This window comes from Eutrigla gurnardus (assembly GCF_963514095.1).
Source record: "Eutrigla gurnardus genome assembly, chromosome: 22".
Lineage (NCBI taxonomy): Eukaryota > Metazoa > Chordata > Actinopteri > Perciformes > Triglidae > Eutrigla > Eutrigla gurnardus.
Window position 1 is genome coordinate 1,052,920 of NC_139933.1, and position 21,909 is coordinate 1,074,828.

General features: G+C 46.6%; 1 protein-coding gene across 1 annotated transcript; it reads right to left on the reverse strand.

Annotated features, from left to right (window-relative positions):
- Positions 1-8,073: 8,073 nt before the first annotated feature.
- Positions 8,074-21,031, reverse strand: frmpd2 (FERM and PDZ domain containing 2). Its single transcript, XM_084039725.1, has 29 exons — positions 20,764-21,031; positions 19,471-19,592; positions 19,190-19,353; positions 18,846-18,911; positions 18,585-18,764; positions 18,371-18,446; positions 18,125-18,212; positions 17,811-17,967; positions 17,666-17,737; positions 17,414-17,588; positions 17,193-17,328; positions 16,975-17,113; positions 16,590-16,742; positions 16,323-16,508; positions 15,977-16,136; positions 15,705-15,888; positions 15,530-15,630; positions 15,224-15,304; positions 14,443-14,550; positions 14,113-14,229; positions 13,796-13,956; positions 13,585-13,683; positions 13,024-13,117; positions 12,479-12,564; positions 10,709-10,898; positions 9,607-9,821; positions 9,221-9,287; positions 8,966-9,140; positions 8,074-8,881 (listed from the first exon to the last, which is right to left on the reverse strand). Exons 2-28 carry the CDS (start codon positions 19,589-19,591, stop codon positions 9,103-9,105), a joined length of 3,414 nt encoding a protein of 1,137 aa, XP_083895851.1. The 5' UTR covers position 19,592; positions 20,764-21,031; the 3' UTR covers positions 8,074-8,881; positions 8,966-9,102.
- Positions 21,032-21,909: the final 878 nt, after the last annotated feature.

A 21,909-nucleotide genomic window follows, 5' to 3' on the forward strand; every position in this document is an offset into this window, starting at 1 on the left:
TGAAGAAGAAACCTGTAGCTGAGCAGGTAAAGGCAGATCCCCGTCCTCTTCCAGTCAGCTCCGAGTCTTCAGGCTGAGGATCTGATGGATCTGAAGGATCTGATGGATCTGATGGATCTGAAGGATCTGAAGGATCTGAAGGACCATGACACTAATTCAAGCTCTCCACTGCCATCTTCTGGCTTTGAACACACTGTGATAAGAAACCAACAAACAGTAAAGGACGCGATCAAAGAGCAGATTATAGAATATTAAGATTTTTATATCAGGAACAGTAAATCCAAATTCACAGGATCAGGAGGAGCTCGGAGTCAAACACACGGTTACCATGGTTACCATGTACTACTCTACTGTATTTTCATTCCAAGTCTTAGACATTTTCAATGTAATGTACATTTGGTAGGAACACACTGAAACGGCAGCCTCATAAAACGGAAGGAATCTGATCATTTTTCCTAAAAACCACTAAATATATCGCACCATAACCTTATATATTTAATGTTTTTCATCCAACATCCTCCTTCCCGCAGTATTATGACGTTAACACTTAGCTGTGAGGTTGACCTGGAATCATGAAGCTAACTTTGTAAGCAGCTTCCCACCAGAATCCACATGGATCCAGATCCAGGAAGGGTGCTACTCTGCTGTGTTTGTCAGATCCACCCGTCGCTCCTCCACAGTCCAAATATGGTCACTTCCTTCTGTTGGTTGAAAACTACGTTTCCTCCTTTCAAACTTTTTAAAAGAGGCTGGGATTAAAACCAGCAACTGTCACATCGCCGTGTGGCAATCGTTGCCTCTGAGTCTCTGTAGTCTAGATCGATCCACATTCAAGCCGACACCCTTCACTTGTCTTTCAGCAGCTTTGTTCTACCCATGCTCCTGTTTATAAGGTCAGAGGTCAACAATTATAAAAGATTCACAACACTGAAATGTTTCTCTGTAAACGCAACAGAACAACAGGTGGAGATGATTTGACCTTTGAGCCGTCGCCTTGCGTGCATCCGTCCTCGATCCGGGCTCAAGTCCACCTTGTAACAATCTGTGCAACCAAATCATCCGTTCCAGCCGGTGATTGAAACAAGATGGATGGAGCGCTGATTTGTAAAAATACATGGCAACAAACGATTTACAGGGAAGCTTGCCACCCAGGAAAAACCTTCGCAGGGAAGGAGCTCCAGGTTTTTTACTGGGACGGACAAGACTTTTATGAGATGTGATGGACAGATACAGGTTGAGATTTATAGCTGTGGCTCCAAAGGGATGCATAAAGGGAAATAATGGGAGGGCGAGGTAGATGAGGAGGAAGAGTAGAAGGGAGGAAGAGGGGAGATGGAAGAGAGACAAAAGAGAGTTTTGATGCTCCCTTGAAAGCTTTAAAACATGTATAACATTTTCAAATTCTAAGTTTGAAATGATCGTATATGATGAATATGATCTCCCTGACTCTGTTAAACCTCTGCAAACAGATAAAAGCTGAAACAACAGAACCACGGTGCCTTAAACTGTCATTCTCTCTGCTGGCCACCAGGGGGCGACTCCTCTCTGGTTGTATAGAAGTCTATGAGAAAATGGTCCTACTTCTCTCTGCTGGCCACCAGGGGGCGACTCCTCTCTGGTTGTATAGAAGTCTATGAGGAAATGGTCCTACTTCTCTCTGCTGGCCACCAGGGGGCGACTCCTCTCTGGTTGTATAGAAGTCTATGAGGAAATGGTCCTACTTCTCTCTGCTGGCCACCAGGGGGCGACTCCTCTCTGGTTGTATAGAAGTCTATGAGGAAATGGTCCTACTTCTCTCTGCTGGCCACCAGGGGGCGACTCCTCTCTGGTTGTATAGAAGTCTATGAGAAAATGGTCCTACTTCTCTCTGCTGGCCACCAGGGGGCGACTCCTCTCTGGTTGTATAGAAGTCTATGAGAAGATGGTCCTACTTCTCTCTGCTGGCCACCAGGGGGCGACTCCTCTCTGGTTGTATAGAAGTCTATGAGAAAATGGTCCTACTTCTCTCTTGATGTATTATCTCAGTAAACATTGTAAACATGAGTTTATGGTCTCAATCTCTAGTTTCAAGTCTTCTTCAATCCAGCATGATGTTCATTTAGTACATTATGGTCCATTTAGAGTCCACCAGACCAGAAAGCAGGGTATTAGTAGTTTACTTAAACTGCTCACTTCTTTGTTTTGCTTCTGAGACGAGCTGGTTCCTGGTTTGTTCTTAATGATAGAGTTTAACGGTCATTGCAACTCAAGCTTCACAATGTCGGATATAAACCAGAACGAAGCCTTGAATTTATGATACACGTTCCTTCTTTGTTGGTTTAGATTTCAAACTCGCTAACTTCAACATGTTGTATTTTATTTAGTTCCCTCCTGTTGAAATGATTTCTGTCTCTGGAGCAGCTGTGCATTAAAAGAGCGTTTTTCTCAAAGCAAAAAGACCTAAAACCTGAGAGTGCCAATGGGGCCTGGGGGAGCGGTGGTCCGGGGATGGGGGACGGGGCCCTCGGGGCGGATGGAGGGCAGGACGGCGAGCGTAGGGCTTGTAAACTTGCCTGGGGCTGATGCGGTCTCGCTGCTTTTCACGGAGGCCGATGTTAACTGCTGCGGCGAGGTGGAGGGCCCGGACCCCGTCTGTTGATCCTGGACAGGAAGTAGCTGGGTGCAAAAGAGAGTCCGGCTGCAGATCGGTGGGCTTTACAGCACATGTGAGAGTTGCATGGGTTCATAACGATCTGAATGATTATTGTCTTCATGATATTATTCCCGTCGTCTCCTCCTTCTGTAAAACAACAACCCCCACCTTGATTTATATCCTCACGAGTTCTCCTCATGCATATCAGGGCGGTGCACGACATCCGGATTCAAACCATAAAGCTGCAATGGAGCGTGTTTCATTCAACAGCACTATTCGGTCCGTTTGCACCCCCGGTTAAACATCCCCCCCCCCCCCCCCCCTCCCCCAATCTGCTGTGTCCTGAATTTGTCAAGTCAAATTACGGACCAGTTTTCGCCAAACACAAAAGGTCATGTTATTATTGTTGTTAATATTAGCCTCCTGTGAATCAACGTTTCTGTGATTTGGGTCGTGTTGCCTTTTTCTCAGGTAATTTATAAACCACATGACGTTCCCTGGTAACACTAGTCCCGTGCGAATGCAGCCTCCCCGGTGTGTTCATTAAGGCTTTTGGACTTCATTTGTCGTACAGTATCTTGTCCTTCTGGTCTTGTCATCAGTGTAACGTGATGTCCTAAACTCTGTCTGTTACCAGTAACATTCCTCCCTCATTGGGAGTTCAGAACCAACATTCTTGGCCTTGAACTGTTGCAGAACATCGGGCCGAACCTCGGCTGCAGGCAGACTCTTTGTTTTTTGGCCGTTTGATCCGTTGCACAGATGGTTTTCTTCAGCGAAAGGCTGCTGAGTGAGAGCCGAAAAACCAGGTTTATGGTATCAAAAGAACCAAAGAATCGTGGCCGCTGACTCCGTCCTGCCAAGAACAGCTCGGCTCGTGGGGGAATGAGCAAACCAAGAGGCTCTGGTTGAAGGTTAGGATAATAGTGGAGCCATAATCACATCCAACATGAATGAATGAGATTTGTGCAAAAAAAGCTTGAAATGATCCAAAAGTAGAGGCAAATTGGTAGTTTGGTTATAGAATAATGACACTTAAATGTATTGTAATGCCCTCTAAATGATGCCTACAATTGTTTTAGCAAAATATTGTACTAATGTACAAATATCAAATGTTTCTTTGTATCTTCAGTTAGCCAGTCGCTAGTTTTTATCACTATGCCACACCAGGTGTTCGACCAATCACCATAGAGGTGCCAGCTGACCAATCAGGGCAGACTGAGCTCAAACGATCGTTTCATAGAGAGACTGAGAAGAGCTGCTCCAGCAAAGCCTGATGGGAAAATGGAGTGTTTTTAGCATTAAAGCATGTAAACATGTTCTAATAGGAACCTGAAATGCAAGTAAGCACCAGAAAACGAGCATCACAGGTCCTCTTTAAGTCACGATGCACTAAGTTGTGATACACCTTCATGTCTTGGGTTTGTTATCTCACCTGGATGACTTCAATCCAGACCTCAGCAGTCATAAAAGTAAACCAAATGATGCAGAAAGAAGCCTTAATACTTATATGCATATGACACTCCGCTATTCCTGCTTCTGAAACACACATCTGGACCACATGCCTGGTGACGAGTCCTCTTCGGACGGTCATTTACACCTGACGTCAGGGTGTCATCCTCCTTCCTGCCACAGTCACTGGTGTGGGTTTGAAGGGTCACCGGATCCTCCCGGATCAAACGTTCGCTCCGTCAACCACACCAGCCAAGATGCAGCCCAGATGCTGACCAGGAGAGGGTCATCTGCATGGTGTTGTTATACAGGCAGACCCATCTCACTGATCCAGGAAGTGGCCGTCCGTGTGGTCTTCTTCCCGCCCACGCTGATGTGAGCTTATCAGGAGTTAGATCCACCCGTTGCTCCTCTGCAGTCCAAATATGGTCACTGGTTTCAGAAAAAAGAAGACGCCGGCAACATTCTGCTCGATGAATGTCTCGCAACCAGACGTGCCTTCGATCAGACATGTTGGCTTCAACGGGAAGCAGCACTGTAGGACTGTTGTTGTAGTTGTGGCTCCCAGATGTAAATGGGTGTAACCAAGTGTGAAAAAGGGGTGTTTGCAGAGAAAGAGCGTATGCATGAGACATATTACGATCACCTTTCCTCCCAGGATAGGTGGATCCTGTCTATACCTCAAAGTTCCTCCTGGGTGGAACTGAGTATTTATTTCACAAAGAGCAGGAAAGCTATAAATCTCCTCTAATGAAGCGGTCGCTGAACCTCTGGCATCACTCAGACGCCTTATCAGCCCTCAGGCGCAAGTATCGTGGCGCTATGCGGAAGAAAAACACGCCAAATTAACCGTTTAATAATGTTTAAAAAACACTACCTCTGTCTGCCGAGTTCTGACACACGAAGTATCGGATTCCTGTCGTCAAAGCGGGTAAATCTTTCACGATCCCTTTCCACCTCATGAACTGAGACAACCGCAGCCCCGGCTCCAGGTCTGGGCTCCAGGTCTGGGCTCCAGGTCCGGCTCGGGGCTCCGCGGTCCTCTCGTCAGGTTGTTTTGCTTTCCCGAAGCAGCCGAGATGTATGATGAGGATTTCCGTTGAAAGAGCTGTTGAATTTCTCCCCTGTGTGTTAGCAGCTTTCCCCCCGGGGCGACCTCCCACTCTGAACAATGTTGACACATGATGAGCTTGGTGTTTAACTCTCCCGTTGCCTTTGATTCCTCCCCTTTCACCTAAAAGTGCACGAGTGTGAGTGTGTGCACGTATACCCTTCAGTCCATTCCATGCTTTTGACTCCTTTTTCCCCTCAATTATCGTTTCAATCTCCTTCTGAGGTGGAATTCTTTGGCCGACTGCTCCCTTAAAATGTGCAATTATCATTGTTTTCATTTTTAAATATCAACCGTCTTCGTCAGGATACAATTATAATGAGGATATCCTTTTCCACTCGCCAGTAATAAGTCACATTTGATGATTTCCCCTTCACGTTTCAAACTAGCTCCAGAGTTTTGTAATTGGTGTTGCAGCCATGGTGATGGATTTCTCCATCCTTCTCAAAAAACAACACGCTTTACCTTTAATCGTTCCACTTTACACGTTAGCACAATCAATTTAATTGGGTCAATTACAGAAGCGAGATGTGACATCAAAAGGAGGAAGGCCAAACGGCCCTCCGACGCATTGCAATCACCCAGAATCCTCTGCTGCCTCTTGGACAGGGGCCGGCAATCCCGGTGGCTGCAGTGGAAAATGTGAATCGTTCACAATGCCTTGCACTGCCGAGAGAGGTCTTTGAGGCCTGCCAGACTGCATCAATGTGCCCATTTGTCTGGGTGGTGTTTTTCATATTACTTTGGGGTCATTGAGCTCTAGCATGTGACTCAGGAGCCGAGATGTTTATCCACATCCGTGTGTTGGAGACGAGGTACGAACCAATCGACCAACGTTTTTACCGCTTTTTCTTTAGGAGCCAGGTTCTCGTCCGTCACATTCTCCTCGCTGACATCAAGGTAAGGACGAGGTCAGAGCCGGTTCTGGGTTCCAGTTACTCTATAATGCTGTTCTTTGTAGATGCGTACAATGCACAATGACATGCAACACAGTATATGGATGGGAAGTTGTCACACCCGGCATGTGATCTCAAAGTTTGCAGAAGAAAGTAGGTGAGTTTAAAATCAGACTGGAGTCAAAACTTAAACTTATGAATTAATTTGATCACCTTCTAAACATCTTAGCAAACGGTTGTCTATTTAAACGTCCAGCATTCATTTGGACTCGGAGTTCAAAGTTTAATCTTCACTGTCCTCGTTGCTCCGTTTTGACTCTCCACCAACGGATTTGATGTATAGCTGTGACACCATATATCATTCCTGCAAGTGACCCTTTCACATTAGAACAGTGTAAATAGCTGAAGGTCAAACACACCGTCCAAGAGTTAGCGGACTTAGCTCACTAGCGGCCCCTAAGTGTAGTGAGTGAGTGAGTCAACGGCCATAAAAGGTGTTCTGAGAAAGTGTGAGTCACCGCAACCACGCAAGGTTCTCCAGCATGCAGCCGTTACCGGGCATCCAAAATATTATGCACTTCGCTACAGCAGAGCACGAGCTCGGCCACGGACAGACACGGAGGTTCACACTCACGTGCATGAGCCTCCTGGCAACCCAGCAACTCTCCTTTTACACAACATCATGCTTTCTGACTTGGCATAGTTTCCCCCGGTGGCCCGATTCCACCATATTAATCTATAGTGAAGTACCAGGACCCAAAGGGCCATAATACTCTGTTAGCACTTCATGAAACGCTCCCTGGTGTGTGGAGTCACGCACCTACCAGCTTGTAACAACTCGGCGGGAGCGAAAACAATCACACTTGCACAATTTTTGGATGCTGAGCGCTCAGCGGAGAGGCTCGTCCACACCTCGGACGGCATGTTTAATACATGTGAGCGGCATGTATTAAACATGATGCAGGTCTTGCATACCGAACACTCGACTCCGAGATGCAGATCCACTACTTCTCGATGCGGATTAGACCGTTAAATCTCACTGAGAACACTCCACACGTTGTTGCATGATATATACGAGGCCATGTTGTCATCTTATGGGTGTTTATTGATCGGGGCGGTTGGGCTAAGATGCTAGCGGTAGCTTTCACTTGTTGTCATAGCGACTGCAAACATCTGTTGTTCGCGGAACCAAGCAACTTGGCGGCTATATATATTTATAAATTTGCAACTTTTTTTTCTCGCCCCCCTCTCTCGGCTCTGTTTTATTTTTTACAGTGGCTCTAATACAGCATTGTGTATATATACTGTGTGTATATATGTATATTGTATATATTAACTCCTCCTGCAACACTCCATTTGGAAATCTCTCCACGATGTCGAGGAGAGAGAATCCGTCTCATCGTTCAGTCGTCAGTCATCAGCGGACGCAGCGACCTGAGCCGAGGTCGAGACCGCGCTGTCCATCTCCGCGGCCTCCTGCAGGAATACACAGAGGCCTGTGTGCACACACACTCACACACACACACACTCACACACACACACACACACACAGCCGCGTGCCGACTCCACCGGCTTAATTAGAAACATTTGGGATCATTTGCAACGAGAACACGAGCTCTGATGGGATCCAGATGCACTACTGGGTTTCACCGACGTATAGGAACCCTTATTTATGAGGGGCCATTACTGGCTCCTCACCCAGGGAGGTGTGTGTGTGTGTGTGTGTGTGTGTGAGTCTCTACGGTCGGTTTGTCCAGATACTAAATGAGTGTTTGTTGGTGAATCATCCCTGTTTCAGGTCAGATTCAGTTTAATGTTTTGTTTTTGGGAGATAATGAGAGTTTGTGTTCAAGGGTTTTGTGAAAACAAAACAGTGTAAATTCAAACGAACATTAAAAATAGAACCAACACCGAATTGTGTACATTTCTTTTAATAGAGAAATGTCATTCACAATCTCCTCATATCAATTATTTTACAATTAATTTCAGTTCAGTCTGAAATAAAGAAACATAGAGAAAAACATATATAGAAAAATAAGTACCGATGATTCCATACAAGCTGACTCGTAGCACGCTGCTGCCACCATGTGACCCGGAGACGAACCGAAATGTTGGTAAAAGATTTTAAAAAAGCTTATGTTTATGTGACAAATTTCATTTATTTTTCATATTTAATCAACAAAATAATAAACGGTAAAACCAACAGCACAGCTCTTTGATTTGAATCCAGATACACTTTTACATAATTATTTCTATATTTATTATTATTGCATGGATGCATATTCCTTGTGTGTAACAAAAGCTACTTGGCAATAAACCGGATTCTGCTGGTTCATGTGAAAACCTGCAGAGCACCGAGTCTGGATGGCACAGAAGAAGATCTGGTTCAGGGTTTCAGTGAATGTTCTGAAATATTGTTAAATCTTAAGGAAACATCGTGTAGATTCTGGGTTTTTAAGATCAGAGCTGAATTTCTGGATGAATTAGAACTTCTGTGTGAAATCAAATACAATCGGAAACGAGGGACGGGACCACATGAACCACTGGGCCGGTGTGGACCAGAGTCGGGGTCCAGACCACTTCCTACCCCCCTACAGCAGCCGTCGTTGAAGTCGGCCTTCATCTTGATCTCAACACCTGAAACGTTTGTGACTTTAATCTTGGACGTTTGTGCCGTGAAGCTCCTTCATCATCCAGTTCCTCACATTTTGATTTAATTAGAGCTTAAATCACAAACCGTCCACATTCCATCTCCAACCTCTCCGTCACTGCTTCCTCCTTCCTGTCTGCCTGCAAAACACAAAACACAAGACCAGGTCATGTTGCATCAGATAAACCTGTCTGCTCATCAGGAGGGTCGACAGCATCACTGACCTCTCAGCAGAGTTGGAGTCCCTCGATAAGACCCACCGGTCTCCGGCACCACTTCCTGTTTGAGCAGGAAGCTCGGCGTTGCTTCTGAACACCCGCTGATGCTGATGCTGATGCTGATGCTGATGCTGGGACGCCACTCACCTGCCAGTAAACTGATCAATGGAAGGAAGGATCCCTGCAGACAACACAAATAGATGGATCCACCGGGCACAGGTCTGTGTGTGTGTGTGTGTGTGTGTGTGTGTGTGTGTGTACCTGCTGCAGGCCGGCAGAGAGTCAGTTGAACCTCAGGTGGTGAATACTTGAACAGCTTTAGCACCCTCTACAGGCAGAAGAGAGAACTTCTAACAGCCTCCTCCAATACAACTTGCATGTCAGTATTTTCAACAAAAAGGCTATAAAATAATGTATTCAGGGTGAGAATAAGGTATACAAGTACTCGAAATACAAGTACTAGTAGCTTAGAGTAAATGTACTTCGTTACATTCCACCGTGGCTGATGGTTCTTACAGGCGAAGTGATTACAAAAAAAGATCCTTAATATTCCGATTTGAAGATTTAGTCACGTGATGAAAATGATAATAATTGTAAATCCCATATCAGTAGATGAAGGACTGAGACACATTTTTAAATGGACATACTGGGTAAGACAGCTCCTTGAGCGACTGGCCGTTGATGGCCAACAGGACGTCCCCCTCCTGGATCCTGCCGCTCTGCCGGGCTGGCTGGTCCGGGAACAGCTCCTTGATCCGGACCATGCTGCCGAAGGCCGGCGTGGGCGCATCCAGCTCACACATCAGGAAGCTGAAGCCCAGGCCGTAGGCGCTCCTAGTCAGCGTCACTTCCTGGGTGTTGTCTGCGGGTTTGGAGGTCGGGAGGAGAGGAGGGAAGGAAAGAGAACAAAATAAAACTGATTAGATGTTTATGTGGATCGGGGGAGTGAGCCTACAGGTGGAGCCTACAGGTGGAGGTGGTGAATGAGCAGCAGCAGCGTGGTGATGGAGGGCGACAGGCGATGTAAAGTGTGAGCAGAGCACTGAAGAACAGCGAAGAGCGAGATGGACATCGTTTCAATTAAAACTGAGTTGTTAATCATTCAAATACTTTAGAAATACATTTGGTTGGACGTCTGACACAGACTAGTCATGCTAAGCTAAATGCTAAACGACTCCTCGGTTGTTGATTATAATAAGTGGAATTTTTAAGTGACTAAAAGGACAGTCCAGAGACATAAGTGGTCCAGTAGCAGCCATGTATACGCTTTTTCTATCCCTGTAAGCTATTTTCCCAGCAGCAGGCCTTATTTGGAAGTTCATCGTCTACTCTGGCCTCACGTGTCTTTAATGGTCGCCGTAGAGGAAGAATCAACGCTGCGTTTAAACGTGTGATCTGCCTTTTCGAGCGGAGGATGGGGAACGCCACTTATAGAAGGAGAGGCTGAAGGATAAAGGAGACCAGAGGGATAAGAAGGGGAAGGTCAGGGTCAGGAAGGAAGATCAGGATGAGGAGACGGAAGTGTGTGAAGGTTCACCTTGAAGCAGTCAGACTAGCTATTAAAGCACAGAACAGCTTAGAGGTGTCAGGTTCTCTCACGCAGGGTTCTGTCTCTCAATAATTATGCAAAAGCCGTGTGCAACTATTTCTGAGCAGTTCCCAGTTAGAGATCTTGCTTCCTCGGTTTGTTGAGGCACGTATCGTGCTTTGAAGTTTAAGAGTCAGCGTCTCTAATCTGGGTTCTCCTACCGTCGGTGACAAAGCTGTAGTCCCGCGGCTGGTACGAGGCGGCGTTCGGCGCCGTGCTGACGGACGAGAAGCTGCTGATCCTCCGCGGGCTGGCCGGGCTGAAGCTCTGGTTGGAGCCGCTGCTGATGGTGTCTCCGCCGAAAGAAACCCTGGAGAGGTTCATGCACCTCTCCACGACCAGAGTCACCACCTGGAGGAGAGGGAGGAGGCGACGAGGAGAAGGTGATCGGGACGAGAAGGTGATCGGGACGAGGAGAAGGTGATCATGACGAGAAGGTGATCGGGACGAGGAGGTGATAGGGACGAGGAGAAGGTGATCAGGACGAGGAGGTGATCGGGACGAGAAGGTGATCGGGACGAGGAGGTGATAGGGACGAGGAGGTGATCGGGACGAGTAAGTGATCGGGACGAGGAGGTGATCGGGACGAGAAGGTGATCGGGACGAGGAGGTAATAGGGACGAGGAGGTGATAGGGACGAGGAGAAGGTGATCAGGACGAGGAGGTGATCATGACGAGTAGGTGATCGGGATGAGGAGGTGATCGGGATGAGGAGAAGGTGATCAGGACGAGGAGAAGGTGATCGGGATGAGGAGGTGATCGGGATGAGGAGAAGGTGATCGTGACGAGGAGGTGATCGGGATGAGGAGAAGGTGATCGTGACGAGGAGGTGATCGGGATGAGGAGAAGGTGATCGTGACGAGGAGGTGATCGGGATGAGGAGAAGGTGATCAGGATGAGGAGGTGATCGGGATGAGGAGAAGGTGATCGGGACGAGGAGGTGATCGGGATGAGGAGAAGGTGATCGGGATGAGGAGGTGATCGGGATGAGTAGAAGGTGATCGGGACGAGGAGGTGATCGGGACGAGGAGGTGATCAGGACGAGGAGGTGATCAGGACGAGAAGGTGATCGGGACGAGGAGGTGATCAGGATGAGGAGGTGATCGGGATGAGGAGAAGGTGATCAGGACGAGGAGAAGGTGATCGGGATGAGGAGGTGATCGGGATGAGGAGAAGGTGATCGTGACGAGGAGGTGATCGGGATGAGGAGAAGGTGATCGTGACGAGGAGGTGATCGGGATGAGGGGAAGGTGATCAGGATGAGGAGGTGATCGGGATGAGGAGAAGGTGATCAGGATGAGGAGGTGATCGGGATGAGGAGAAGGTGATCAGGACGAGAAGGTGATCGGGACGAGAAGGTGATCAGGACGAGGAGAAGGTGATCGTGACGAGGAGGTGATCAGGACGAGAAGGTGATCGGGATGAGGAGGTGATAGGGACGAGAAGGTGATCAGGACGAGGAGGTGATCGGGATGAGGAGAAGGTGATCAGGACGAGGAGAAGGTGATCGGGACGAGGAGGTGATCAGGACGAGAAGGTGATCGGGATGAGGAGGTGATAGGGACGAGAAGGTGATAGGGACGAGGAGGTGATAGGGACGAGGAGAAGGTGATCAGGACGAGAAGGTGATCAGGACGAGGAGAAGGTGATCAGGACGAGAAGGTGATCGGGACGAGGAGGTGATCGGGACGAGAAGGTGATCGGGACGAGGAGGTGATCGGGACGAGAAGGTGATCGGGATGAGGAGGTGATCGGGATGAGGAGGTGATAGGGACGAGAAGGTGATCAGGATGAGGAGGTGATCGGGATGAGGAGAAGGTGATCAGGACGAGGAGAAGGTGATCGGGATGAGGAAGTGATCGGGATGAGGAGAAGGTGATCGGGTACATAATGACCACCATCATCAGCGTATTAAGATATTGGTCCATTACCTCCCCAGTTCGACTCAGATGCTCCACAGCCTGCTGGTAGCTGAAGTCACGGAAGCTAATCCCATCCACCTCCATCAGTCTGTTACCTGTCACAGATCAATAAACAGACGGATCAATCACAGTTTCCTCCTGCTCCATCAGATCCTTGTGTTGGTTAGGATTCTTGGCTTGGATTACTGCTCTCTCTCTTGAAAGTGTTAACTGGGTTGTGTTTGTACAGGCTGGTTCTGCCTCGAGGGAAGATGTTAAAATATTCATCTCAATTTGTTTTTTGCAAGTTCTTATTTTATCAAGCAAATAAAGAAGCAATTAAACTTTCTTTATTCCTGTCTTCTACTTTCATCTGAATGTAATTTGTAACTTTCTGATCATTACTGTTTATTGGAGGAATAACAGAGGCTTTATATAAATAACACATCCACATTTAGATGGATGGATTATAAACCTGCATTTTAATAATCCTGTGTCTCGGGATGCTTATTAAATGAGAGATTCTTCTCCGTGCCCGAGGCTTCAGCTCTGTTGGAGGTATTTAGCTGTAATACCTGCATGTAGACGACCGTCGCTCTCGGCAGCTCCTCCCGGAACGAGGCTTCTGATGTACAAGCCTCCATTAGGAAGGTTGGTGTCGACGCCACCCTGAATTATTAACGAGGACACGTTCATTCAGAACATCGCTGTGATACACAGAGGCAACTACACATTTACACAGAATCATTCAGGATTTAAGACATCAGAGGAACGGGCTGATATTACACACCGAGTTCATCATCATCAAACATTAATTTTACCTTTTGACAAAACGAGTGGTGAAGCGTTCAAATCAGCAGGCAGTAAAAACGTACAATTCCATTTAGGTCTCATTAAAGGAACGTGACGTACTCTTCGTATTCGTATTTCTACTATTTTAAGCCCTCGCAGCCTCACACACTCACTCATCTACCAGGTGACGTCAGTTCGGCCCTGAGGGTTCAGGGTCTAAGGCTGGTTTAGCGGGAGGATCAGGATTTTATAGACCAAAGCATTTTCCACATCAGTAATCCAACATTTGAACTTTTAAAGAAGTTCCCTCAGATTTTCTTTTCCAAATTATTTGCTAAACTCACGGAGATGCTGATGCCCAGACTCCCTGAGACCTTCCTGAGCTCCACGGTGACCTCTTCTGGTCTCACATGGTTCAGAGGTGGAGACAGACTGCAGACGTCCTGAAACACAGACAGGAACAGGATTCACGTCAGTCCTGTGTCTGAATGCTCTTAAAGGCTACAGATGACCTAATGACCCTTAAAAAGGTCATAAGTAAAGCTATTGTCTGACCTGTGCACCGGCGGCTCGTACTCGTGGGACGTGAAGCCGGTTTCCCATCTTTGGCGCCATCATGACGGAGACGAGCTCGTCCAAGCTGTCGTCTCCCGATGTGGTCTGGGACTCGTAGTTCCTCAAGCCACTAGAGCGCACACTGCCGGGACTGAGGCCCACTGGGGAGAAAATACTCAAAACTCAAAATACTACAGTTTTAAAATCTTCATACAGTATATGCAATATGAGCTAGCTTAGCTTAGCATAACCTGGATCTGTCCAAAGTCAACAGAATTTCCAAATTTCAAGAATTATAACACACACACATGGAGCACCTTTTGGCTGTGAGATAATGAGCTGCACCTCCTCGGGGCTGCTCTGCATGACCTCTGCCGCCTCGCTGAAGGTCACGCCCTCCAGGCTGATGTGGTTCAGAGAGATCAAACGACCACCTGCAGGCAAAGGTCACAGTGAGGCGGGGCGCCGGTGTCCGGTGGCAGGGGGAGTTTGAAGACCCCTCCCTGTCACCTCTGAACTGACATGTGACCCCCCCCCAAAGGGCCTGGGACCGAATCCCACCCCTCCCACTAACTCTCTGAGCTCCTTTCCCACATTTCTACAAATGTACTCTTTGAAATAGTTAAGAGGTAAAGATGACTCCCAACCTGGTCGGATGCGTCCGTCCTTATCCGCGGGTCCTCCAGGCACAATGGAGGCAACAAAGATGCCCAAGTCATAATGGCCGACGGTGTCCTCGCCCACTATCACGACACCTGTATGAACCCAAACCACAAACGTGTCGACTTCCTGTTCAACATCACCTACATGGTCTAGAACATTTATCACATTCATTTCTGTTCAAGCATTCTGCTGCGAAGATCCATTCAAACATTAAAATCTGTATCGATAAATCCGTTGCGCTGTCCGTGGTCCTGAAAGACTTGTAATTGCGACTTTTTCTTCTTTTTATCAGTTTCGTTCTGGAACATTCTCCGAACAATAGAGGTCGGGTTTGTATTTAATAAATACAAGCCAAAGGGTCGTTGATGGTGCGGATCCATGGACTGTATATAAAAAGTGGACGCTATCGTATGTTTTGAAGACTAGAGATTGAGACCATAAACTCATGTTTACAACATTAACTGAGATATGACGTCAAGAGAGAAGTAGGACCATTTTCTCATAGACTTCTATACAACCAGAGAGGAGTCGCCCCCTGGTGGCCAGCAGAGAGAAGTAGGACCATTTTCTCATAGACTTCTATACAAACAGAGAGGAGTCGCCCCCTGGTGGCCAGCAGGGAGAATGCAAGTTAAAGGCACTTCAGCGTTGGCTTCACTTTTTAGAACCGGAGTCTGTCTATACAGTTACATCCGAATCTGAGCACTTCCTCTCGGGGTCGTGTCTTCTGTGTTGATGTTGAATATTAAAGTGTCGTCAGCTCACCCAGGCCGAGCTTTGGGTCTTTCTTTAAAGAAACACATATGACCTCTCTCTCCGACGGCGAGCCCAATTTTGTCGGTGTTTCTGTAAAACACGAAGCACAAAAACACATAAAAGTGCTGAATCATTCAGCCGTCGTTCATAAATGTATTCCATTTAACAACACAATCCCATCTGTGAGGAAGTAAGTAAATTAGATAGCCACAAATGGTTCAGCAACTCTTTTTTGATTTTTCTCCCACTCAGTTCTCAGTTGCAGAGACTTTTGATGATGTTGTTGCTTGTTTTGAGCGGTGTAGTTGTTCATACCTCTGGCTGCCGGGGATCCCGACGGTGCTTCAGAGCCGCTCCTCTGAGAGCAGGCTGGCGAACGCATCCCGGTGCTGCTGGGCTGACTGCTGGAGCAGGTGCTGCAGAATCATCACAGATCAAAATGAAGACGCGATGCTGTCCTCAGACAGCAGGAAGTGGGGTTTGTTTGTACCTCTGATCGATGAGGCGCTGCTGCCTGATGATCCTGGCGGTGACATCATCACACAGCTTATTCAGGGACTCGTCCTGCGGCGTGGTCAGGCCGCTGTCGTCCTGCGGCGTCTCCGAGCAGGAGAAGGACTTCAGCTGGCCGCTCTGAGCGCGGCACACCGTCGCATACTGCACCATGTTCTCCTCTGGAGGTCAACAAGGACACACGGGGGAGGGGCTGAGTCAGCACGTTCTCTTTAACTTGGCAGCAACAGTGATGTTGCAGCAGCTGACCTGAGACCAGGCTGTGGCTGAGCTGGCGGGAGCTCATCTCATTGTTGAACTTGTGTTGGGCTGAACAGAGGTTACACAGATATTTGGCGATCTTCGATCTCTCCGTGATGAAGATGTATTTCTTCTTGCTGCCTCGGCTCTCGACCACAAATTTATGCCTCTGCAGGAACATGAAAGAAACATTTATTTGTTTGGACCCCCAAAAGGGGTTGGAGGGACCCCCAAGGCCTACAGAGACCCGGTGGAGGGACCCCCAAGGCCTACAGAGACCTGGTGGAGGGACCCCCAAGGCCTTTAGTTAGTTCTGCATCAATTTCCCAATAAAAGGAATGAAACTACGACTCACATTGGAGGAGATGGTTGCCGTGTCCCTCCAGTGGAAAGTCTGCCCGGTGGTCCGGCAGCCATCTCTGACCTCGTAGACCACGACCCCCTTGGCACAGATCCCGAGGATGATCTCTCCTTCCGAGGGCTTCTTCTCCCGCGTCACGCGGTGGAACAACACGCCGAACTCAGGCAGCTGCTGACACACCTGGAGGGCCAATCAGAGAGCGGTAATTGTGATGTTATTGGTCGTCACAGTTGTGCTGCCAGACTTTGATCGTTTTCCCACCTTGAGGAACTCGAGCTCTGATTCGTCGGTGAGCATCTGAGCGTTGTTGGTGTGAAGTCGCAGCAGCTCCGCCTGAATGGAAGGCAAGGCACGTTTCTCCATCACGCTCTTGGAGACGTACTGGTCGGGCCGGTAGTAGCTCCTACCGTACACCTGAACGCAACACGAGCTTTTATTTTGGAGGAACGTCATCATCAACATTGCTTCACACTAATTATTATTGTTTCGTTTCTACTGTACTTATGTAAGTATATATGGTTATTTATGTTTGTGAATGTGTTAAATGTGTAAAATAAACATAAATAAATGTTGATAATAAAGTTAATGTTTCTTCAGTTCTTATAAAATCATGTGGATGTTTTGTTGGTGTTTGCGGTGCACAAACCTCAGGCATGCAGTCTCCACACTCGGCCTGCAGGGCGAGCCCTCCGAGGTACAAGGCCGTCTCCTCGTGGCATGACAGCCGGTCCTCCAGGAGGTCCTTCCTGAGCTGCAGGTAGAACTGGTGGCGGGTCTGTTTTTGCCTGAAACACAAGGTTTTCACACTTTACAAGACACATTTTGCAACTTTTTGCAGAAAGAGAAGGAAGAATAAATACTTACAAAAGAAGAGAAACGTCATTGACAAAGAATTTGACCCTGAAGAAAAGCACGAAGGTGGTTGTAGGCACTTTCTTCCAGCTATCGGGAGCAACTTTGGAAATCTTCATATCGTTGTCCACGAAGAAAAACTCGTTATCTGACCAGAAAGACGAACGGCAAAACCATGAGTTCACACCAATAAGGCATGACTTCTAATGAAGATGCTTTTTAAACCTCTTTACCGTCTATGTAAGCAAGGCCGAAGTAGAAATGCTCCACCAGGTTGGAGTGAGCCACGATCATGTCGAAGACGTCGCCTCCTCTGGACTTCACCTCACACTTCACCAGGATGCTCTGGCCGTTCGGCATCACCACGCTCAGCTCCCTCTGCGTGATCGGAGACTTCCCTTTCTTTGACTGCGACGGAGAAAATCATTAAATATGAAAACCAATAAACCAACAAGTCAGATGTTTGCAGTCTGAAGTCTTCTCACCACGATGGATCCAGGCAGCTCCAAGACGACCGTCGGCTCATCAAGCATTCTGATAAACTCGGGACCCATGTCCTGCAAGAAATGATACACGATTACAATCTTCTATTATTATATCATACAACATGATATATTATTCTGTACTCACCTTCACTTTCTTGTCACTCAGACTCATGGAGGATTCAAACTGTGCGAGGGATCTGGAGTCGGCGTTTCGGTTACCGTCCATGAACGGACTGCAGGGCCCACGGTTCAGCTGCTGCCAGCTGCCGTAACTCTCCTGGTGCCGACCGCCCAAGGGAATGCTGGGAAAAAAATAGATCAGATTTCCATTCTCAGCCCAATGGGAATCAAGATCAAGTCAAACATTTCGCTGTTTTTATCACATCAGAAACATCTCAAACTTCTTACGGTGCTTCAAACCTGTAGGCGGGTTTATAAATAATAAATAATGCTTCATACCCCGATGGCTCGCATGAATACGATGCTCCAGAGAATTTTCTAGAAACCCTCTTCTTCAGCTCCCATGTGGATTTACTAAAAGAGCCTCCTGGAAAACAAATCTGTAGCTTAGCTTTCATAGCTTTCATATCTAACACGGTGAATGTCTAAAAACGTCTTTGCATTAAGGATTGATCCAACCCTCGTATGGATGCTCTTCCAGACAGCAACACACTTTAAATGTGACAGAAGGGATCCGCTTCTTACTGTGTAATCGGTCCCTGATCATCTGACTGCGGTCCGTCAGCCGGGATCCGTTCTCAGACATCGACACGTGATCCACCTGCAAACACATCACTGTCGAGGTCAAAGGAACAAACAAGGGAACAAGCGAAGAGGGTCGGTGCCATCGTCAACCAAAACCAAACACCACCTCCTGACCTCCATCCATCCATCATCCATCCATCATCCATCCACTCACTGAGTTCCTGTAGACGTCCTCTACCAGCTGCCTGATGAGCCGTTCTGCCGGCGGCAGCATGGCGGCCCGGTGGTGGAGCTCGCAGGTCTCCAGCACCGTCAGCAGGTCGCTCCGCCGGATCACCATGTCCTCACACATGCTCAGCAGCAAACCCTCCAGCTCGGTGCTCAGCTGGACCGGCTGGGGAGAGACAAGCGCCGGCAATGTGGACATCACGAGGACTAAGAACACGCAGGAATGAGTTTGAGACAGAAGGAGTACCTGATTCTGAGGAAGCTGGTAATCAACACACCAATAAAGAGTCATCCCCAGGGAGTACACCACCATCTGAGGGCACAAGGACAAGGAAAGGATCCTCATACATGTCTGCTCTTATATAATATATGTAAAGTTCTACTCTATATGCATTATTGGAATTATAAAATACCATGATGTACTCCTGTACAAACAAAAGTTGATTAAAAGCTTAAAAATGAAAAACAGTAGGCTGATTAAAAACGTTTTATAGGATTTCTTCATATTTCATGATGGTCTGGTGCGTTTTCTCCGTGTAAACCGTGATATTGTACCCCTTAAATAGGTTAAATACGTTATGAGTTTCCCACCTTCTCGGCTGCAGTCCTGCTGGAAGCGGCGTGACCCTGCTGGATCTCCGGAGCCGTGAAGGAGGCCACGTCTTCGTATCGGGCGCAGCTCTTGAACGCCAGACTCCCATTGGCTGACAGCAGCACCGACCCCGGGCTCAGCACACTGCACATGTTGCCTGAGCCTGAACACAGCAGAATGCAGAACGGTGATTGTTTCCGATGCTCTTGAACGCTGCCTGAGAAAAAAAGGACTAGAACAGTTGGAATCGGGAGGAAATGGGGGTCTGATGAGCGGCTACCTTTTTTGGAAATGTCCAGTAAGGCCTCAGCGGTGGCGAGCAGCAGACACCAGACCTCATCCTCGTCCAGTTTTGAACCCCGGGCCTCCAACACTTCTGCCAGGGTCACAAACGTTCCCATCCTGCTGGGATTCAAACACACTCAACGCTGTACTGCTAGTGTATAACATGGTGCGTTAACAAACAGGCTGAATGTCCTAGTGGGCTACAATCTCACTACTAAGTAGGCAGTAGTGAACATTTCGAGGTCAGAGGTCAGACTTTCAGACAGACAAGCTTAAGGTTTAGTGGAATTATATCTAATTGGAAGAAAAAACCCAATACGGTTTTGCTTTCATCCTTTTGCCGTAAAATTAAAACAATCTGTACTGATGACTTTAACTTAAAAATGAATAAATAAAAGCAAACATGCAGGAAGGTTTTTGTTTCATAAGATTCCAGGAAGCTGCCGTTTTAACAGCTTTGGAAAAAGCAGAGGATTAACATCACACTCTGAAATGGAAGAATGTGGATTGTTGTTGTTCCTACACTGACGACTCAACTTCCTTCGTTGACTTTAATTTACTTTACTTCCTTTAATTAATTGAATGTACTACTCTGTTAATCAGGTTAAGTGTACTTTGGATTCACCCATGGCAACAGTCAATCAGTAAAGGTCGTTTTCACGGCGGACATATCGACTTGTTGCTGCAGGAAAAAAAGCATGTGTGTTGTTGATGCAAATATTAAGATCTGCTGTTAGTGCAGTCAGACATCCGTGACCGTGATGTCGTTACTACCAGCAGCTAAATGGAATTCAGCCATTATGGTTGATATGATTCACACATGGTTCTGCTGCTGCAACATATCAAAAAAAGTGAAAACAATTACAATGATTTTAATTTAATCACATGATGATATGCATTTGCTCCTTCTCAATGTATTTGATTTCTGGATGAATCTGATTTATGTTTGTATTTCCTTTAAATTTACAGTATGTTGAATGATTGAGATAAATAAATAAATAAATAAATAAAAAGTAAATGTTACGTTGTGCTGTTTTATTACCTTTATGTATCTATAAATCTGACTGAGCACTGTGTGAGTTTGAGTAAATTATTTGATGCTTCGTTCCATTCAGTTTTCTACGTTGCAGTCTTCATAAGCAGCATATATATTAAAAACAAGAAGAAATTGCGGCAAAAACCCGGCCCAGCCAGCTCTGTGTCTGCAAACACACATCTCTGGGCCTGCAGGCGGTTTGATGAGCAACGTTCAGACTAAAAGCATTAGAACGGGGTTTTCACACGTTACCTTGATTCATCCGATGTGTGAAAAGATTCTTCTTAGATATCCGCCACTCGGAACCTAATCCTTCGTCCTCTCATGCATCCCCCGCTGCCATCCCAGCCACCGCTCCCTCGTCCGACCGTCTATCATGGCAGCTTGTGACACGCACACACTCTCACACACACTCTCACACACTCAGTTCCTCATGACAGATCAATCGTCTCCACACATCAGCTCTGTAACAACATTTGCTCACAACTAATGACGTGTTGCTCCTGCGTTTTGCTTCATTTTTGACTATTTTTAGCCCGAGAGGGACGTAAGAACATAATTGGATTTGCAGGGCAGGCGAGCGGCAGATGGGGCAGCAAAGGACCCGTCCATCGTGTTAATCTGACGTTTTAACCACGAGTGACACATTAAATTGTGACCGCTTTCTATTAGTGCTGTTACAGAGATGAAGTTGATTAGCTTAGTAGTGCTCGGAGAATAACCAGATGTAATGGCTTATATAACCTCCCTCCTGGCCCAGGGCATGAAAAAGCATTTGAAATGTTAATGAATAAGAGTGAGGACAAAAACAGCAGGGAAAAAAATGTACCATATGAAGTGTAAAATAATTAAAGACCAATTGTAAATCACGAGAGTTAAATTTAACACATGTGATAATAGTTTAACACACTAACTGTAGCACGTTTATGTGGGTGCTGAATTCTCAAAGGGTGCTTAGTTATTACTATTATTAGGAAATATAGCTGTCCGATACATGTAGATATCCAATCCACTTTATTTATATAACACAATTTTAACAAACACAAGGTTTCCAAAGTGCTGCACAATAAGCTAAAACACAATAAAAAGTTGAAGTACACATAGAGAGATAAAAGTAATTAAATAAAATAAATAAAATGCACTTATACACATAAAGTCATAAAATCAACACCCTACATGTCAGAGGCCAAAGAAGAGAGGTGAGTTTTAAGTTTTAGATATAATAGTATGCAGTATAAACTTGAATAAAATGGAAAGTATTTAGGCTACTTACTTAATGTACACTAGTTTGTAATACAGTAATAAATCTTAAAAATCTTCATGACAGTAGAATTGACTTCATTTATAGTAAATATATCAAGTAAACCTACCAAATAAAACCAGAAGCTCCAAATGTTC

What these genes read in the sequence shown, in the direction of transcription:
- frmpd2 (XM_084039725.1), bottom strand. Translation starts at nt 19,591, where the DNA reads ATGGGAACGTTTGTGACCCTGGCAGAAGTGTTGGAGGCCCGGGGTTCA. An exon ending in TATTCATGCGAGCCATCGGG is followed by an intron (nt 17,968 to 18,124) that starts GTATGAAGCATT and finishes TTTTTTTCCCAG; the next exon opens with CATTCCCTTGGGCGGTCGGC. An exon ending in AGCTGCCTGGATCCATCGTG is followed by an intron (nt 17,589 to 17,665) that starts GTGAGAAGACTT and finishes TCTCCGTCGCAG; the next exon opens with TCAAAGAAAGGGAAGTCTCC.